Source organism: Eptatretus burgeri, chromosome 13 (assembly GCF_056783735.1).
Source record: "Eptatretus burgeri isolate ZD-2024b chromosome 13, Ebu_testis_v1, whole genome shotgun sequence".
Classification (NCBI taxonomy): Eukaryota; Metazoa; Chordata; class Myxini; order Myxiniformes; family Myxinidae; genus Eptatretus; species Eptatretus burgeri.
The window spans coordinates 49,307,674-49,320,696 of record NC_140973.1 but is presented as its reverse complement, the minus strand read 5'-3'; the positions used below and the strand labels follow the sequence as shown (position 1 = coordinate 49,320,696).

General features: G+C 41.7%; 1 protein-coding gene across 13 annotated transcripts in view; it reads right to left on the bottom strand.

The window, feature by feature from the left end:
* LOC147014431 (forkhead box protein P2-like) overlaps positions 1 to 13,023 on the bottom strand; it is a 715,070-nt gene that overhangs the window by 126,326 nt on the left and 575,721 nt on the right. For all 13 annotated transcript variants that reach the window (XM_085852376.1, XM_085852371.1, XM_085852374.1 and 10 more), the window contains 2 exons: positions 11,674 to 11,778; positions 1,245 to 1,332 (listed from right to left, as the gene is read on the bottom strand). In XM_085852376.1, coding sequence (XP_085708502.1) covers positions 1,245 to 1,332; positions 11,674 to 11,778 — 193 coding nt within the window. The remainder of the gene's footprint in view (positions 1 to 1,244; positions 1,333 to 11,673; positions 11,779 to 13,023) is intronic.

Genomic DNA, 13,023 nt, shown 5'->3' with positions numbered 1-13,023 from the left:
GTGAAAACATTTTCCGACCCAATAAGGAATCAAACTGAGATCCAGACATCTTCGAGGCAAGCAAGCCACTAACTCATGAGCTATCCTTCCGAACAAATTAGTCTTTTATACAGTTTAAAAAAAAAAAACATTTTCGTAAAACAATAAACTTTGCTTTTCGACTTGAGGACTTACTGATCAAACCTTACAATCAAAAAGTATATAATCGCCGAAAATCTGATCAGCATGTCAACCATCTGAGCAAAAAGGAGCTCTCGTTAGATTTGCACACCGATGTAGACCTACATTATCCTTCACCAAGACTAGTGCAGTATTTTCATTACGTCTTCAAATTTAAAAAATACTTCCTTTGTTCTATTGTATTTGGTGCTAAGGAAGCTAATTCACATAAGAACAATTTTGTGTGATTCATAAATATCATATGTAGGTATTTATCTACAAGCTTGCATTTAGTCCAGTAATAGCTATATAACCCCCAACCCTCCCCCTACAGGCACCCATGCCTATTATATAAAGCCCGAGGCACATCTTTGTAGTGCATTCCAGATTCGTGCATTTCATTACCAAATTACTCTCATGTTGCAAATTATCAACATATTATTTATTGGCATTACAGAATTGCAGTTATTATCTTAAATTGTCAACCTAAATAATGTAAACATATTATATCCAACAGCGTTACCCTTATTAGGTTTCTGTATTGTATTAAAATAAATACCTGCTTCTTCCCCACCCCCCTTTTCCTTCAGGAAAAAATAAAAATAAAAAAATCAAATCGCCAAAATAGAATCATACATAAGCCTGGGTTCATTTGATTTTGATGACAGAATGAAGCGAAATGGCAGCAACAAAGTGCAGGCTGCTACAAAAGAGAGTGTGAGTTGAGCGGTACAAACAAGCCCTCCTCAGTGGAGCGAGGCACTCTGACAAGTCTCCCGTCAGTCCCAATTACCCGGCCGGCCGGCTCGAAGCTGCACACGTCATTCGAAAACAACAGACGGAATTCAAAGCACGAGGTGTTGAGAACATGCGGAAGTCTCTGCTGTATAGGTTCCAACTCTTGCTGACAATTGATTTTTGTAGCTTCAAACCCACCTGCTGCCACGGTCAAGTACCCTGGGTCGTCCCTCAATATCTCACCTTGAGTTTTAAAGAAACAGCCACCAAGCACCTCATCGTTTTTGGTTCATTATAAATATTCAACTCTTTCCTGAAAGTCTCTCTTTTCCTCAAGCGTTCTGTACCTGGATGTCCAGTTGTTGCACCACCTGCATCTGGACGCGACACTGCGCTGTGCTCCGGTCATCCAGCGCGTGCTCATTATTCAGGTGCCTGGATGGAAGGGAATGGATCCAAGAGTTGGGAGTGGGGGAGGAGGATCAGATGGGGAGGGTTAAAAAGGTTGAGAGAAATGAGGATGCCGGGGTTAGATCATGAGCAACAAATAACCCAACACAAAAACAAGAATGACCATCACATACCACCAAGTACTCGACAAAGTGATGGTTGTTGGAACGTAAGGTAAATCAATTTATTTCTATGAAACAACATGGTAGCAACAGCAAAGAAGGAACACATGTCACCAGACATCGTTGTAATTGCCGTGTCATGATAGCAATTATTTTTACCATAAACTTTGATCATTTTGCCTCACGGACACAAAAATCCCAAATACAGCTACTTCACAACATGCATTATGACAAGCAATAACTACTACATTGCAATCAATGATGTATAGTGTTACGAAACAACAAACCTCAAGGTGTTTATGTACCTGCACTCATTTACATCCGTGAATATCAACTTAGACCCATACTCGTCATCATCGTCATTCGTATGCAGAACGTGGCTGCAGGTTAGCATGATTTCTTGCAGGGGCTTGGCAATGCACCTCTGGAGGTGCACCCATGTAGGTTGGAGCAGGAATTTGGAATTTGGCCAGATTGCCGGCAAGAGTTCACCTCGCCCCGTGCTGGCAATACAAAGTGGAATTAGATGATCAATTTGGTGTTACTATCTGAAATAAAAAAAAAAAATTGAGCGCATCGCATCATTCCTTCGTGTTACGTCCCACAAAAGGGCAATTATTTTGTGTATATTGCCAAAAAATGCTTTTTCAACTCTTGGGTGACGTATGAGCCTCAGAACTCGGGATGGTCATGGTCGACGATTGATCATGTCAGGTTACTTTGCTTCTGGGCAGGACAAGCAAGCAAAGAGTGGATTTCTTGTTTAATGCAGCCTGACACTTTTTGGTGGAATTTAAATTCTCCAAATCATTCATTGAGCAATCACCTTGCTTCTTTTAAATGAGAAATATCACCATTTTTCTCCCCACCCAGTATTCCTGTGTAACTGCGGTATACAAAAGAAAAATGGTCTGACAGCCTATGTTAGGGTGATGGCGAATGCAAAACGTCTTTATCAAGCGAGCTTCCAATGCACAGAGGAAACCTGGCATGCGCACCACGCTAAAGGATGCAGATAGCATCTGACAAAACGGCATTGGGCAAAGAATGAGGCCTTGAAACTTTGTAATTGCAGGATAGGCACAATGACAGCTACACAAAAGGCATTTGGAAACGATGGGTCTAGACGAGACCATGAATTTATTTATGCTGTGTACAGGCTGCACATGTAAAAAAGAAAAAAACAAAACAAAAAAAAAAACACTCAAATAGTCTGAACCTTGCAGCTTGGAGTGACAGGTGAATGCAGTTTCACCATGTCTACCGAAAGGGCAGATTGTTTGTTCATGTAGTGAGTGACAATTCAGGGCCGATTGTCGTTGTTTATGCAGCCTTCCGGCGCAAGCTACTGTGGACATGCTGGTACAATTTCACTACCTCTGAGACTTGCTTGCAAATAAGATGTAATATAATAGCGGCTACTGGATCTCGATATCTTACCCACTGCCCTGCTGTGCTATATGCGCTGCCTGTTAGCACGGTCAAAGTTAGTGCCCATAAAGCTATGGTCACAGCTCCATGGCCTTTGTAATATCGGGGTGCCCATCATGTGCTACCATTCTGTTCACAGCAAAACAACACAACCTTGAAGGCAAAAGAGGGAGAGTTACTCCAGTGGGTCATAAGGCAGGCACTTTAAGCATTCAGTACCATGTCAGACCTGAGCTTGGTGCCCAGTGGCCGAGCGTGGGAGTGTTAGTAGGAGGAAATGAGCAGCGATGCATTTGTCACACGTGCCAGCAATCAAAGAGGAACAATGTGGGAAAAATTACCAGCGAACTGGGCTCGAGAGGCCACCAAGCTCACCGAGAAGTATGCCTTATATGTTAATGTCCTGCATGCCGCCGTGACTAGACTCTAGGATGGCCCCTTTATGCCATGGAAACATGTAGGCTCGATGTCTAATATAACAAACAGCAATGCACCTGGAAGGGGAGAACGGGTAACTCGTTGACCGAGCCTAAACAGACGAACAAGACGGTGAAAGCTGAAAGATGCACCAAATGCACCCGCTTTCAGCATTTATCTCTCCTCTTTGCCACACATAGATCGTCCAAAAAAAAGAAGTCACCCTCTACTACGGTCTGTTCTGGCCCACAGCACGGCTGGCCACTCACCCTTGGCATATCCTCCCTACTCAGCAGTCGCCTGCGAGATAATTATGTCATTACAGCAGCGGCAATCGAGCGGAGCCAGACACGGAGGAAGGACAACACGAATAAATCAGACGGAACCTGTCTGGACCAAGAATTATGAATACAATTACACACGATTACTTCACGCTGCGCCAACCATTCTTTTCGGTGCAGCCATAACTATTATGAGTAAGCGACAGAGCATCGCGTGCCGGATTCCTCAATTTATGAGAAAGGGGGAGTTAGATAAGTGCAAAACGGAAGGAAATGGGATTGCGAGGTTTAATCAGCCTATTCGGGATTTACCGTCTGAAAATGCTGCTCAGGGTAGCATTTCATCCATCATTTAATCCCATTCCTAATGTGCGGCTTGAGCTGAGGTTGCAAATGCCCTTTCATGTTAGAGCTTTATTATGCCCTGCTGCTAATGTGATGGTGTACATTAAACACGTTTGAAATTTGAATGCATTTATAATGTTCCACTAGTCAAGTGGTTCTTCTTCATGGAAAATGGGGGCGCACCGTTTCATCTTCACGAATGGCGGAGAGGAGGAAGAGGAAATAAAAGAGACATGCTCCGTTTCAAACACCTGCTCGACGCACGATACTTTCGAACACGGAAGACTCTTTATTATTCGGATGGCACAAAGGAACTCCTCAATAATGCAGACTTCTGTCTGGCCAGTTACAGACTCCAGCTTTGATGTCATAGTATTGTACAACACGCATGGAATAATCATGCATGCGTGGAATAGTCTTTTGGTAATAATTCACCATTTTGGCAAAAATGGTGATCTGTCATTTATTTTTTTTAAACAGAGGCACAAAATTGTCACTGTTGTCTAATCCAAGAAGTATTATGTTTCATCTCACCCTGCCACATCTGTATGTTGCAACATTTCTGCATATCTGTCAATCAACCGTTGGTCACAACATATTGCCTCCTGCCGCTCACTGAAATGAGAGATGATAATTGTTGTATTTGGATAAATTGAAAATCAATAGTCTTTAAAAAGATGATAAACTCTGTTTCTGTATTTCCTTGTGGAATTTTGGGTCGCCTTGATTATATAGGCAGCATTTGGTGCCAATCCCAAGTTGGGCTGAAAATATGGCCTTTTCTTTAAACCATTGCAGTTGCTATGGTAGCACTTGGTAGGACATTCCCAGATTTTGATACAGCTATAATGAACGAGCGGCGATATACATCTAAGTCATGATGCTCTTGTATTTCGAAGTGGAACTTAAAGATGCTGTGTGGTGGTCCCAGTATGATGCTGCACATGTGGTAAAGGGTATGGGGTAAAGGGTTCTTCAGGGTAAAGGGTATGGGGCAGGAAGAGATTGTTGGAGCAAACAGGACGAATCATTGCAATGCCTTCTGTGGATAGTATGCATTGCTCCTGCAGACATCTGGTGAAAACGAAATGGATGTTGATTTGAGATGGTGAGCTGATTAAGTGAATGGCTCTGTCCTCTGCTGTTAAGCGAGAAGCTTCCAAAATGTTGTTTCAGATGGCCTCATCCAGGAAAACATTCGATCACACTCCAGAGTCTGACCTGAGTCTTGTAGATACTGGAAAGGTCTCGAGAGGTCAAGAGGCGAGTCACACTTTGCCACATAGTACCCAGCCTCTGTCCTGCACTTGCAGATGAAATGTTTATGTGACCGGCACAGTTGAACTTCTGGTCAATGGTGACTCCCAGAATGTTAACAATAGAAAACCCTTGGATGTTTGTGCCATTGGAAATCAGGGGAACATGCCTGTGATTTCTCTTGTTGGAGATAGTCATTACCGGACACTTCACAGGTGTGAATGTAACTGCCATTCATCATCCCAAGTTTGGATGCTGGTAAGGCATTGCTGCAGGCAGGCACTTGTAGCTTTATATTAATAGAGGTGTTATAAATGGAGATGTAGACTGTAAGGTCCTCAGTGAACATTCTGACCTTAGGATAGATGGAAGGTCAACGATGAAGGAACAGAAGGTTGGGTCAAGGACATTACTCTGATGAATATCTGCAGCTAACTTAGTCTTAGTGTTGTGACTATTGTCCCTTCGATTCCCATTGATCACAGCTTTACCAGGGCACCTTGGTGGAAGATTTGATGGAATGCTGCCTGGAAGTCGAGGACAGTTTACTCATCTCTCCTTTGACATTTATCTGCCGTGTCAATGTTTGCATTAGGGCTGTGATTTGATGTAGAGAATCATTTTGACAGAAATTTAATTTTGCATCAAAAAGCAGTTTTTGCTTTCTGGATAATCCTATTGATGCTTTTGATTTCCATTACACTATAAATAATTGCGATGATGCCAATTGGGAAGTAATTGGACGGATCATACTTGTCCCAATTCTTGTGCACAGGACATATCTGGGCAGTCCTCCGCGAAATTGAAGAAATTCCAGTGTGGAAGCAGTGATGGAACAGATTGTCCAGAGGGGCAGCCAGCTCTGGAGCAGAGATCTAAAGCAATATAGCTGAGATGCTGTCATGGCCCGTAGCCTTTGTTCTATCCAGTGCAGTCAGCCGCTTCTTGATGACATGTGGGTTGAAATGAATGGACTGTATAGTGACATCTGTGATGGTGGCAAACTTGGGAGTAGGTCGAGTTGGATGGTTGACTCAACACTTTTTTGTACTTGATTGCGACGTGCTTCCTGAGGTGACTTGCAAATATGGTTGTTAAGCCTTCACCTTCTATTAGTTGTTTTTAATCCATCACCATTCCCAACTTCAGGTGGAAGAGCTAAACAACTACAGAACCCCACTTTCGATGTTTACCATGCAGATAATCAGGAGTTGCAAATTAATGGGTTGTGTTATTCTCAGGTGTGCCTGGTCCTGGTTTTGGGATGCATTCCTTCATTCTCCTTGTCCTAGTGAAGTATGCACCTGGCACCTGAGTTTGCAGTTGGCTGTGGGATACTTTTCTGCCAATTTCTTCTTCATATGTACCATGTGGTTCACTGGTAATACCGTAACCACACAACAGTGCATATCCTCCTTGAGTGGATTATAATTGACCTTTGCAAGGACAATAGGATAGTCACTCGACCTTTGAGACACCATATTGGTTGGATAGGAATAAATAACTAAGTAAAAAAAAATAAAAACAGTTCCTTCCTTGTGTTGGTCCTTTCATACCTCACAACAAGCCAAGTCTGGCAAGCATTCCCATCAGGACTTGGCCTGTTTGGTCAGTGTTTGGTTCTCTCTAGCTATTATTGGTGATGAGCATTTTGTTTTCTTCACATTTAAAGTAATCATTGTCATGTGATGATCAGTCTGAATTTTTTTTTCCTTCCGATTCTTCCATATTCTTCAGCAGGTTGTTTTATATCTGAGCGGCTTGGTAGGCCAATTGAGAGAACAATAAAGCCTCATTTATAGTAGTGTTGGAGTCCAAGAAAAAAATTGCCATTGGGCCATTGGAGACAGCAGCCACGCATTTATCAAGGAGCAACCAGACGAGCTTGTTTCCATGAAATGCGTCACATGTAAATTGCTCACTCTTCTTCACATAATGACGATCGCTGTAATCTCGAGAGATTATCTTGATGTCACGATGCTTGAGGGAGTCGAAGAGAAAGTATTTTCTGTTGTGCATGAAGGGTTTTAGATGGAAAATGGAGACACAAAAGGAGATAGCATTGTTTTAAATGATGTGCGTCAACAACACACATTTGATGACAAGACAAAAACACTTCCATCATTTGACTGCTTCACGACCACAAGGTGACAAAATAAATGACAATGTGATAATAACATTTCCCTCAGCCACCCTAGTCAATGAGTCAACCATACTCCTCCGGATAAGCTGGATGGGAAACTTGAACATCCAAAGAGGTAAGGTGGAGATGTTCCATGTCAGGATGCATCTTTGGACACGAATGTGTCATAAAAGCTGTGAGAGTTAAGATTCAACTCCAAGTGGGGAATGACACCAGCTGAAGCCTGACCATGGAAATATGGCATGTTTGCCCCTCCTCGAATCCCACAATTGTCATTGGTGAGCCAACTAGATTTCTCGGGACAAGATGCACATTCCTTGGAAAAAAAAGTTCTTCTTCCAGAAGCTTCAAATCCAAACCCATAATACTGCCACTTTCAGCAGGATTTTAATCCCAGACCTCTATCATACCAGTCCAGAATGCTCATCAATACATGACAAAATACACAATTTTATTTTTACTTTTGTTTTTAATATTCTTTTTTATAAATGAATACACAGTTTTTGTATGGATGTGACGTGGGGAAGTATCAAAAGAAATCCCTTCACCTGCATATACTTTTCCTTGCGAAAGCTTGCTTTATGAAATACGAGCGAGGTATGCTTACACGTTGTAAGCAATAACAGTGTTTACCTATTGTCTCAGGTCACTCACCTGCATTTGTTTTTTTTTTTCATTTCATTATTTTCATTTACGGACAGTTCTGTCATTTTTCTGAGTGTATTGGCTTCGATGTCCGTCAGCACGCAAATTACCATGATTCCCAATTGTCTCGGGTCACTCACCTGTATTATTTTTTTTTCATTTATTTATATTTTCATTTATGGACGCATTCCATGGGTTCTTTGATTTTTCCCGGTGATCGGCTTCGATGTCTGTCAGCACGCAAAATTTCAGATTTCTAAATCACCCGGAAGGTCCCGAACATTAATATCAGCGAGTCAGTCAGCGAATGGTTGGAATGAGCTTTATATCTTAGATGAACACTCAGGCATAGGTAACCAGCGAGACAGTAAAAACAAAGTCAATGTTTCCAAACTTCATGGTCTTTCAATTTGGAAGTCTTCACAACAATAATTAGATCCAAGCAAGAGCCACAAAGCTTTATGATGTCACCGATGGATCTGTGCATTGTGCAAATTCACCATGCAACCAGAGTTACCCTAACATTGACAAACTTGTCTTTTATCAAGAAAGATTCTGAAGGTAGAAATATTGCTCATAAAATATAAGCTTTATCAAATAATGCCATCAGTTAAATATTTTAAGTGATTGCAAAGCACCCTTCTTGTACAAGTTTTAATGATAGAGAAATAGATTTTGTGAACCTTTCACCTTCATTTCCTGTCGGAAATAGCGGCTCAAGGGTATAGAGCCATGGAATTCCGACAGCACAATCAGAAATGCAAGTGATAATTAGAGACAAATCTCCATAGCATCATATCACCGATCTCTATTAATCCGAGGATATGCAAGAGGGCCAGTGAGAAAGCATGGATCAATACGGTGCTAAATGAGGTTCGTCTGTGGTTTCCAATGCCTGACATGAGTACAAACAGCACGGAAAGCCTGTGTAAGCTAACGGAGTAGGAAAAGGTGATGTTTAAGAGCTCTTCTATTGTGGGTCTTGACCCTAAATCTGCGGTGTTGGACCATGTGACCATTTTACCTGCTCCTGTTAAGCTAGATTATGTGCACCTCTCATGAGAATGAATGAATTAGGTTGGAGGAAGAAACGAGTGTGTGTGTGTGTTTGTGTGTGTGTGTGTTTGTGTGTGTGTGTGTGTGTGCGTGTGTGTGCGTGTGTGTGCGTGTGTGTGCGTGCGTGCGCGCGTGCATGCACTCATGAGTGATCTCAGTAAAAAAATTGAATGGCAGCTCCTTAATGTCAAAAGATGGCAAGCATACTCCAGTTAAATCTCTCCAACCCCCAAGTACCATCAAAACTACAATCAGCCCATTGACAGGTGGCACAGGATGATGATGATCCATGCTTTATGGTGACCTGTATGTCATATGAGAGATCTGCGTGCCTTTTTAGCTGGAACAATATGATGTTGGTCGTTGATCTTTTCAGGAATAATGAAGGAGCCACTATGCATGGTAGCTGTTAAAGGGCAGGAGAAAATCCAATAACAAACACGCAGTGCCACCCGAATTCAAGGAATATTAAAAATACGAAGTTGAAAACTTATTTGAAAAGCAAAGAAATAAGCTTTAGCATGGCTATGGCTCTTTGCAGCTCCTTTAAGATTTATTATGATGGTTTAAACACCTCGGGTACACCGCCCAAAATGCCTTTTACTTTCTCCAAGGAGAAATGCTTTGAACGTTTCACCTTCTTCAAAGACTTGTAAACATTTCATCGGATGCCAGCCTAAAAATACCACAGAATGAAATGCTCGTCATAGCCTACAACAAACAGCAAGGTTTCAACCCTTTTTTGTATACATTGTCAAGGCTCGTGGAAGAGCTAGACCAGAATGGAATGGAACAAAATTGAAAGGGGGAAACACCAACAGCAGAGTAGAAGTGAGTGAGGTCAAGGGGGCTGGGGAGAATGACGCTCACAAGTCATCCCGTGTCTGCTTGCACTAAGAATGATAATCATGTATAACCAAACAGGTATTGAGCTAAAACTGTGTCTACTAAAAACAATCACAGTCACAATCGCATTCTGTACTCTCACATGGGTCTGACAGGATGGAATGGAGGGAGCGCACTTACCTTTGAGCTTTTGTGACTCGGTTAGATACCTGACCAGAGCAAAAACTATCAGACTGGTTCTTCGCAGGCAGAGTGTTGCATCACACCATGCACCATCCCTCGAATGAATGTTAAACCAGGCCTTCCGTCTGCTAGCGTTAGTCAATGGACATTATAGATCCCACAGTGTCCTTCACAAAGTGTAGGTGAGTTTAGATTTATCACCAGAACTCAGAAATAATATAAAACTCCTGGCCAAATCACCTTGTGTCAAACGTCAGCCTTGGCCAACCGGTTCGTGAAAGACTTGGGCCACAACCATTCCCCAGCCAGCCCCACAATAAGTGGGGAAAGGGGGGGGGGATAAATTGGGGATGTTGAAGTACTCGCAGAGATTCCATTCTCTCAAGCTGGCCACTTCACAATTAGAGGCAGTAAAGAGTGTCATATATCAGTTATTTTGTTGCACAAAACATGTTTGCATTTCTCACTTGCCTGTAAAAATGATGACCCGTCACTGCAGAGTGGGAGAGCAAAGGTAGAAGGAACTTATGACTGTGCATAAAGACAATAGCCAGAAAGATGAGACACCATAGGGTCTTACGGCATTCGGTGAGAGATGGGAAGGAGGGTGTAAATGAAAAAAGCATTTGAAAAAAACAAAAAAAAAGAAACTCCACAATTTGCTGCCTTGATTTATCTCTTCTTGTTAAGGACACTTTTCAGGAAATAAATAGCAACAAGGCAGGCAGAATCAGGTTAATGTAGCAATTTGTGCCAAACGGTACCAAATCTCAACACCCAGTGCATTCGGGCAATGCGGTAAATCCAATAAACACAACGGTCACCACAGAAGCCAAATCTAAACAGCAAAACTTAGAAAATGGAAGAAAATGAGATCACATCTCCACTCTCATGTCCCATTTCTGCTGCAGTTGTGCAATTATCACGCTCATCAATGCCAGTAAAAAACGAGGATAATGAAATAAATTGTTAACAGAAGCTTGGAAAGGCCCTGACTGACCCCGGCTCAAAGAAGACAACCTTGACAGGAAACCCATAATGCATTGCATGGAATCGAGTTATCACTGCCCTGCTGGCATTTCGATATACACATTATGTGCATGCAAAGGGGCGTCATTACCATTAAATTGATTAGATTAAGCTCACATATGGAGTGTCTCTTGTAATAGATCTAGCTGAAACACATATTTTAAAGCATTAATTAAATAGGATGTAACAGCCCTCAAAATCGCTTCCATAATGAACCAAATGAGCAGGCACTTACGAGAAAATGATTTAGTGTGTATAAAATTGAGGATGTATCTTCACTGATACTGCAAAAGCTTTTTAATTTGCAGAACTATATGCCCTGCTTGGTCGTGATGGAGATGAAGATGATGGCAGTGTGTGTGTGTGTGCGTGCGTGCGTGCGTGCGTGCGTGCGTGCGTGCGTGCGTGCGTGCGTGCGTGTGTGTGTGTGTGTGTGTGTGCATGCATGCGCTCATGCATAGCAAATTATGAAAACTCGATTTTTATGAAGCACACAGCACAAATGAAACAAGTAAACAAGTACTTGCTTATGCCATGTATTTATATCCAGGTGTTGGAGCTTAGGCCTTACTTCAGGAACTGGCCAAATTCATCGCACACGGCCTCGCAGCCCGGCCACTTGCAAACACCATGTCCATACAAAGGGTGGCCATTTCCTGACTCATCCTGCGATGATCTGCGGGAAATGGATAACAAACATTGAGGCAGGGTTAGGAACACAAAGCGGTGAAATGATGTCGGGAACAAAGCACAAGAAGCCATGTCGAGAGCACATGGTGTAAAGAACACTGCATACAATATGGAGTGTCAGGAAGACATAACAGTTAATCAATATCAATATTTAACGAATTATTATGGAAGTGGTGGACATTATGGAAGATGACAGGGAAGTGGTGCATGGTTAATCAGAATAAAGACACAAACATTTTTGGTCATTTTCTTACATTGCAATGACAAATTATCCAACCAAACTTCTGGCCCAAAAATGGAGTAAATTTCACAAGTTACGATAAACCCTTTTGAGTTCCTGCATTGCAGAGCAATACAATAGTTACACAATACTCCAAACTTTTACTCCATAATACAGGTATTAGGGATCGTTAAAGAGCAATATGACACGGTGGAGTATTCACACAAAAAACATGGGCATGCAACCAAGATAAATGGACATGTGATGAATACCAGTAGATGCACAAGATAAGCAAGAGTACAAAATATTGTGCTGGTGAGTATGAGAGTGGACGTGACTTTCCAGGAAGCATGACTTGAACAGAATGGAGGGAGGAGTTGGGTGTGAATGTGATTACAATGTTTTAATGGTCTATTTTGTCTTGGTGTGAGCTATATCATCCATGCATACACAGTCATGTAAAGTGCAGGCAGAATTCTACGTGAAACCTGTACATTTATCAAGGTAGTGTCCTGTTGGGTACTCCCACCTGAGCACTTAGCAGAGTTGAAGTTGAGTTGAAAAATCTGTGAGCAATTTGGCTAATTTGGTTTGAAAATGTTCAGCCAAATCCAAATTCATTTTCGTCAAATAAAACATAAACATAAAATACATTTTTATTAAAAATATAAAATCGCAATGAAAATAGCACTTCACAATTCAGAATATGTCCAAACAAACAGAGAGAAATTGTAACATATCCAAGCCCAAACATTAATGGTTTTTGAAATGTCTTCACTCAACATAGTTCCATCTGGTCTTGGAACACGTGTGCTGTGTCAATTTTCACCACACATGATGCAAAACCAATTGTACTACATTTAGCTACTTTCAAATTGCACCAACATTTTCAGTTTTTACAGTTCTCTTTCGGTTTCAGTTTTCTACCAATTCATTTTCCAATTCTCTGGGGACTCTGTCATTTTGTTTCTGTTCATACAAAACTTTCCACTTTTTAAAGCATTATCCTGT